General features: G+C 40.1%; 1 protein-coding gene across 1 annotated transcript; it reads right to left on the bottom strand.

Moving 5' to 3' along the window:
* Window positions 1-4,954: 4,954 nt before the first annotated feature.
* LOC107092763 (calcium release-activated calcium channel protein 1-like) lies at window positions 4,955-7,899 on the bottom strand. The gene is made up of 2 exons (XM_015387407.1): window positions 7,569-7,899; window positions 4,955-6,385 (listed from the first exon to the last, which is right to left on the bottom strand). Exons 1-2 carry the CDS (start codon window positions 7,680-7,682, stop codon window positions 5,831-5,833), a joined length of 669 nt encoding a protein of 222 aa, XP_015242893.1. The 5' UTR covers window positions 7,683-7,899; the 3' UTR covers window positions 4,955-5,830.
* Between the last annotated feature and the right edge of the window lie 548 nt (window positions 7,900-8,447).

Here is an 8,447-nt window from a genome sequence, read left to right as displayed (position 1 = left end):
AAAAAAAAAAAAAAAAAAAAAAAAAAAAAAAAATAGATAAAAAAAAAAGCAAATGATCAAGTCAAGGCAAGCACAACGAGATACCGGGGACAGATATATATATATATATAAAAATAAATAAAATAAATAGGTAGAAGTAGAAAGGTCCACAGTATTAAAATTATATAAATGTTTTCCCTCAGTCCGTACATACTAAAAAAAGAAAAAAAAAGAAAAGAAAAACTTCTCAGGTGCCAGGGGACCCTACTCTTAATAAATCAGACAGACTTAACTCAAAGAAGAAGACAAAAGAAAAAATAGATAAGAATAATAAACATCAGCTACATACATGCAACTTTATCAGTCTGGAATATTAGGGAAATCAATCTTCCTAAGGGCTTTTAACAAGGGACTCCACAAACCCAAAAATCTTGCTGAGGAGCCTCTTAAGGTAAAACGGATCTTCTCAAGTTTAATAAAATACAATGTGTCTCGAAGCCAGTGGATGTATGATGGGGGTTCAGGCAACTTCCATTTCATTATAATCACTCTCTGAGCCAGAAAGGTCAGGAAAGCCAAGGAGGACCTCTGAAGAGAGGACAAGATGGGCTGTGGAGGTGCAACCCCAAACAACGCAATCAGGGGACAAAGCTCAAATTTTAAGCCAAAAACGTACGATAGAACAACAAAAACTTTAGACCAATAATTAGAAAGCTGAGGACAGAGCCAGATGGTGTGGATCAAATTGGCTGGGGAATGTTGGCATCTATCACAGGCTGGAGTAACGCTGGGGTAGAACTTGGCTAGACGTGCTTTAGTATAATAAGTGCGATACACAAGTTTGCACTGAATTAGATTATGTCTGGCACAAATAGAGGACCTGTGCACGAATGACAAGATAAGTGTCCAGAGATCCTCTGAAATTTCCCGTCCAAGATCTTCCTCCCAAAGTGATCTAAGGGAGTTCAGGGTGTGTGGACGCAAAAGCGTAATTTGATTGTAAATAAGAGAAATGGCCCCCTTCAGTTTGACAATAGGTTTCAGAAAAGTGTCTAAAGGAGAATCCCCGGGAAGGTTCGGAAAATTTGAATAAGTAGAACGGACAAAACTGCGCGCTTGTAAATATCTAAAAAACTGACATCGCGGGATATCAAATTTCTCGGAGATTTGTTGGAATGAGGCGAAAGTATTGTCAATGTACAGATCGTAAAAGGTTGAAATTCCTTTTCTCCGCCATGACAAGAAAGTATCATCTGCGAGGGACGGCGGGAAGGTATGATTCAGGGCTATAGGGGCATAGACAGAAAGAGATTGCAGACCAAAATGCCGCCTAAATTGCCTCCACAGTCTTAAGGATGCGTCAACTATTTTATTAGAGGTATAAGGATTAGTTGAAGATTGCAATGGTGAATGTAGTAAGGCTGCCAAGGACACAGGTTTTACAGAATTTGCCTCTATATTAAGCCAAGCAGGAGATGAAGGGCTATCTGACCGGAGCCAGTATCTAAAAAGTCTCATGTTTGAAGCCCAATAGTAATATCTAAAGTTTGGCAAGGCCATCCCCCAAAGCTTTTTAGGTCTTTGTAAGAGTTCAGTGCGTATACGAGAGGCCTTCCCATTCCAAAGAAATTTAATAATTATACTATTGAGCTTATTGAAAAAGGACCGTGAAAGAAAAATAGGTATGCACTGAAATAGGTAGGAAAAATATGGGAGGATGTTCATTTTGATTGAATTAACCCGAGCAACCAAAGAGAGGCCAAGCATTGACCAACGATCAAAATCTTCCTTAACACGCAATAATAAGGGGGAAAAGTTAGCTTTAAAGAGATCCTTATATTTAGATGTAATCTGGATTCCTAAATAGGTAAAACTCTGATCTATTACCTTAAAAGGTAATGTACGCAGTGGGTAGTTCTTAGCCAAAACATTAATTGGGAATAATTCGCTTTTGCTGAGATTTAATTTATAGCCCAAATTTGACAAGTGTGGCAAGTATAGCAGGAATAGATGTACTCAAATTTGAAATATACAGGAGGAGATCATCAGCATATAAAGAGACCTTTGTTCCAATACCATTCCTCTTAATACCTATGATACTTGCATTACATCTAAGCGCAATTGCAAGGGGTTCAATTGCCAAAGCAAATAGTAAGGGACTCAGCGGGCAGCCCTGGCGCGTAGAGCGATTGAGGCGAAAGTAGTCAGACTGACTATTATTTGTCCTAATTGATGCATGAGGGTCAGAATAAAGTAATTTAATCCAAGACAGAAACTTTCTTCCGAAACCAAATTTCTCAATCGAGTAGAATAAATATGGCCACTCAACTCTGTCAAAGGCCTTTTCAGCATCCATAGATATCACAACTTCTTCGGTACTAAGAGTATCTGCCTTTTAAAGGGACATTTAAAGACTGTTACTAATCTGCCAATTAAAGTTATATTTAGTTGATTTAGTGATTTGGTTTCCAGTTTCCACTGATGATAATAATTGTCATTATTTTGGTTGTTTTCTTATTGGGATTTGGATATAATCATTATATTATTTTGAAAGACAGATCCTACTTGCTGAATTGCGGTAAATCTAAAAGTTCTCTTTTTTATTTGGATCAGGAATGGAAATTGCCCCAGTTCTGCAATAGGTGTTGGGACAGTTTCTGTGAACTCTGGACATATTCTTACAGAACTCCAGGTAAACCTTTTCAACTGGGTTTGAGTTCAATTAATTAAGCAAAAATCTTGCTTCTTTTGTAATTAAGATTTCTTGACTGACAAATGAGTCTTTTTTTTAACCTAAACCAGTTTGCTGCGTGAAATTTATAACTCTCTTTGTTGTGTTAAATGAACCCAAAGCTGGACCTGTCCAAATCTGACCCAGGAATAGGTTCATCATAAATTGGATGGTTTTATTAACCCATGGGTGGCTACTCCTCTACATTTTATGACTATGTTTCTTTCAATGTTCCAGCACAATCTCATTTACTTTGTAATCATTTGAAGAAATAACTTGTGTGCCAACAGCATGGGTGTAGTGAGCTTTTCATAACTACTGCTGCAAAAACGAAAGGCATCAGGATCAAGCAACTCTGTCCACTAAACCAAAATAAATGCATTTCTGGCAAACAAAAATAAACCTTTAACAAACAGTTAAATCAAGAATTTCTGCTTTCATCAGCAGTGACTTAGAGAGTTTTTGTAATGCATGCTCATGGCAGAGCAAAAACTTACTTTAACCACCATGTCCACACATTTCCTGTGTGGTTTATCACATCTTGACCCAATTTTAGCACAAGCTACTCTCTGCAGTGTTTCATTTTGCTGAAATGCATTTGAGAATGTCGTGCAATTTTAAAACAGATTGTAAGCAGACATTTTTGTTTCAAAGGATGCTAGAAAAACAGAAACAAAGCTGGAAATGTTTGATTTAATGGACATACCTTTAAGCTGTGCTTAAAGTATACAGTTGATTCCTTAAATGAGGACAAGAAAGAACCACAAAAAAAAACTGATTCTAAACTTTGCTTCTTTTTTTTTTCTAAAGAGTGTTATGGAAAAATGCATTATGATTTGATCATGACTTATGTGTTGTTTTTATGTTCAGAAATAACCTTAAAAATAGACACATGGTGAATCACAGTTCTTTTCCTGCCAGTTGATGTTGACTAAAAAGATTTTTCTTTTAAATTAGATCTGATCAAGAACATTTAAATGCTCACAATTATAAGCAGGACAGATTTGGGGGAAACTGTAAGCAAACATCCAAACTGATAATATAACAATGCAATAACAGCACAATCTTGATATCAACAGAAAAAGTGTAACAATATATATCAACAGTGGTGTCACCTTTAAAATTCAAAGTGCAACAATATACTTTGTAACAACAGTATCTCATGCAGCTTTGTTACAGCGTGACAGCAGGACAAAAGAGCAAGAGCTACATTCTGGAAACAACAACTACCTGCAACATTTAAAAAAGGGAAAACAAAGGTGTAACCATGCTCAAGCTTGTAAACTACCCCACACTATGTACAAAACAGACAAACTGGCAAATAACACTTTCAATACTTTTATGCCATGAAAAAGTTGTTCAAAACTAAGTCCTTGGTTTTACAGTAGATTTGGTTAAAGAAAAGAAAAAAGCAACAGTATGAAACTGAGAAATTGAAGGTTAACTGCTTTATACCCCAATCTTGATTTCTTTTTTTAAATCATGTGATTAACTGTGAAAAATGTACAAGTAGGGTTGTGCTCTGTTTATGAAGATGCAATTTTTTCATCAATGCACTTCTTGCGCTCCCATAGCTCAGCTGGGAATCAGTTCATCCATATTTGTTTTTAAATTAGTTCACATAACTGATGAACTAGCTTACTGTTATTATTTTTGGGGAAGATTGAAATAGATTCTAGCTTTGGAAATAAGGTTTGGCATTTTTTATTAACTTAAGGGGGAAAAAAAAGATTAATTTGATTTTGTAAGAAAAAAAAGGAGACTATATTTTTAAAGGGGTCATAGAATGATTCTATAGGGTATTTGGTGCTGGTCCTTAAGGTCTCTGAATATGGTGTGTAACATTTGGTTGGGCTGAAAATGGCATATTTGCTGTTCTATGAGCCCTAATGCAAGCCTGGTTAAAAGCCCTAGAATGAAACAGGTTTTCTTACTGTTATGGTATGATCATGAATATTTAGATGAGCTGTGCGCTGATTGGTTGGTTTACAACGAGCGAAGCTGCTGAGCAAAGACGCATCATAGCAGCAAGCACTCACTCACTGAAATATCAAGATTGTTGATATGGTAGGGTGACCAGACGTCCTGCTTTTCCTGGACATGTCCTCCTACTTTTCATACCTAAATAAATGTTTTGGGGGAATTTCAAAATCGCCTGGGATTTTGGGATGGGGGCAGGGAGCCAGAAGGGGACAGAGTGACCAAACCCGACCCGGTGACGGTAGCCTGGACACAGGCGGCCTTGTGGGCTGATCTGTATGTCAATTTCTGGGCGTGACAAAAGTACAGGCCAGAACCAAATAAGGCAACATCACCGAGTTTACGTCAACTCGGAGCTTCGTTTGGATTCGCCCGTTTTATGGTGGAAGTTTAGGATTGTGAGATTTGCACAGAAAGTAGGTGTCAATGGGGTTTGAACTTCGTTCATTTCACCCACTTTACTATCGTTATTCATCTATGACAATGTTAACTCGGTTTTACGTTCTATGACCCCTTTAAGCCATATCATCCAGCCCAAGCTACAACTGAATGCTACAATATCGGCATACAGTATGCTGCTGCTATCTAAGAAGTAAACAGCACTGGGTGCTTTAACAAAGGTATAAAAAATGTACTGGAGGCCTAGTACAGCCTGAGGTACTGAATTTGTGTAGATACTGATATGCCTTATCACTGTCTTCATCTAAGAACATCTGGCATTTTTGAATCTATTCAAAAGAGCACATGTTCACATTAAAATCCGACATTGAGCTTTCCCTCATCAACTATTAGACACTCACAGTAGAAGATACAGTCACTTATAAATAAACAAAATGGCTGCTAGAATAATAATAATAAAGCAGAGGTCTTTATATTAAAGCAATAAAGTGGATTATTCACCCGAATACAGCAGTGCTTTTGAGGTCTGAACTCAAAGGTCAAGGATGTTGCCGACTGATATCAATTCCCTGCCATATAAAAGTAAAGCAAGTTTTGTAAACATGCAAATAAATAGCGAAAGCCGGAGCCGTGACATGCAGCGTTCCTCGGGTGGTGCTCCTACATTCAAACACTTCTGACACATTCTACCAACACAGAAATGAAGCCTTTAAAAGGGAACTCTAGATGAGTGGGTAACAGTTAGGCAAAATCTTCGGCAGTCTTCAGCTCGTCGTTCTCAGCCCTGTGATTCAGCAGTTTCTGGAGCTGAATGACTTGGTCCAGCTCTCGGATCTGCCGGTCTGTTTTGTGGCTAACAAGTGTGCGGTAGAAGTGGACAGCAAAGATGATGAAGACAATTCCGAACGGCACCATTATGCAGGTGGACGCGATGGCTGCCGCCTTGCCGGAGCTGATGGTGCCATTTTTTTCCCCTTTGTTGCTATCGAGCGGCAGGAACTTCACCCAGCACAGGAGCATGACCTCGGTCAGGAAGAGCAGGGTGCCGATGACTGTGGAGAAGGCCCAGGCCAGTTCTATGTGGCGGTGCATGCGCTCATGGGGAGACTCGTTGACTGAGTTGAGGTTGTGAACGTTGCTGACAGCCTCCAGATTGGGGAGGATGCAGGTGCTGATCATGAGGGCAAACAAATGGACGGCGACCAGAACGGTGGTGCAGGCGCTGAAGGCGACCAGCAGCCCTGGGGGATACTTATACGTATCCTCCTGCTCCAGCTGTACCTCCACCATGGCAACCTGGGAGGGATAATCAGGAAAACATTCATTCATACAGATCATACAGAGATTAAATTACACACAGGTGGAGCCTTAACTGATTAAAGACGAGCAGCTGGTTTCCCTTGTTTTATTTAGGGGTCAGGGGCGGGTTTAGGAAATTTGGGGCCCTAGGCAAAAACAGGCATGGGGCCCGCTGAATTGACCCATTATAGAGATACAGAGATGTTAATAGAATAGACGTCCATTCTGCAGGTTTCGCCCCTCTCTTCTTGTCCCTTTTCTTGTTGTTTTCCTCTCTATGTTTTGTACTGAGCTCACTTTTCATGCGGTCTCAAAGGGAATGGAAGATTTTTTTCCAATCACTAAGCTCACGTAGCCCATTGCTCCTTCCTGTGTTTCCAAAGAGGCACTGTAGACAAGCAATGATCTGCTTATCTGTTCTCCATTTTTCATTTGGATGAAATAATAGTATAGAATCATGACAGCAGACAAGATAGAGGAGAGCAGGAGGCGGGGTTACCAATCTACTTGCTCTGGAAAGCAGAGTTCGCTGCTTTTATATGTTGTCGCCAAAGTCTCCACTAACAGAAAAAAGTCACTAGATTTGGCACTAGGAGCTTTTCTGGAATAAAAGCACTAGAGGGGTCTGAAAAGTTGCTAAATATAGCAACAAAAGCACTAAGTTGGCAACACTGCTTTTCGCATTGTTTGTTTTCAACTGGTTTGCTGCTGTCTGTTTGGACCTTTCTGAATATTTGCAGCGAATGGACAGATCCAATTTGGTGGGCACTGAAGAGGGGCAGAGACACACTTAATATTATAGTTTCATCAAAAACATAATTAATTTGCACAAATATATATTAAAAATATATATTTATGGGGCCCCCAGGAACTTGGGGCCCTAGGCAACTACCTCGGATTGCCTAATGGTAACCCCCCCCCACCCCTGTTAGAGGTATCAGATTAAAGGAAGCTGAATAACTAAACGTTTACTAAAAATGAAACACAATTTCTTATCCACTGCTTTACCACATTAACATATCGAGATTTCACCCAGAGAAGCTGTGGAAAGGGTGTGAATACTTTTGCGCTCGTCGGGTGGGCACATTTGAAAACAATAATCTGCGTCACACACGAACTGCGGCTGTCCGCGTGGAGTTGCGTGTCCGATCAGAGAGAAGTTGGACCCACTTTTACTCACCATTGCGAAACCGGACAGGAGAGCCGAGGTGCGGCTGGTGGCTTTCAGCTTAGCTCGGCTCAAGTACAACTTTCTCCAGGAGAGCGCCTGCATGGAGTGCTCGTTCAGGCTCATTCTGACAGCTGTTCCAGGACAGACCGAAAACTTTTCTTTAGGAGACACAAATATTCCCAGGACGGCGCTCTGCAGCAGGTTCCGCGTCCGCGGAGGAACTTTGACTCCAAACGGAAACAAAAAATAAAACTTCTATGAAAAAGATCCTAAAATCAGTAGAAAAAAAAAAAAAAAACTTCTCTCCAACAGCTGACTGTTGGAAACTATGAAGAGGAAACTCAAGATACCCACAATCCAACGCTCCTCACAGCCGCTGCAACTGTCAGGTCCTCCCCCTCCCCCCTCCCCTCTCTGTTTCTGAGCGCTACCAGCAGCTCATCAGTCATAAACAGGACTGCCTTCTGCTTTGCAACAATTAAACATCAACACCATTAAGAAAAATGCTTAACACCGGGATTTTTCAAGTACTGAGGTCAAATATTATGATAAATCTTACTTGACAAAAAAAACAAAAAAAAAAACAACAAAAACAAAACATCCTGGTGACTTTTTAAAATATATTTTGGAAACGTGAATAAAGAGAGAATCACAAGCCCATCATCCATCCATCCATTTTTCAACACGCTTAATCCCAAGTGGGGTCGCAAGAGGTGCTGGTGCCTATCTCCAGCTGTCAACGGGCGAGAGGCAGGGTACACCCTGGACAGGTCGCCAGTCCATCACAGGGCAACACAGAGACAAACAACCATTCACATACACACTGACAAAAACATGACTGATTAACCTATCCGTCATGTTTTTGCACTGTGGGAGGAAGTCGGAGTA

This window comes from Cyprinodon variegatus, unplaced genomic scaffold (assembly GCF_000732505.1).
Source record: "Cyprinodon variegatus isolate N-32 unplaced genomic scaffold, C_variegatus-1.0 Scaffold393, whole genome shotgun sequence".
Lineage (NCBI taxonomy): Eukaryota > Metazoa > Chordata > Actinopteri > Cyprinodontiformes > Cyprinodontidae > Cyprinodon > Cyprinodon variegatus.
This window is presented reverse-complemented; position numbering and strand designations above follow the sequence as displayed.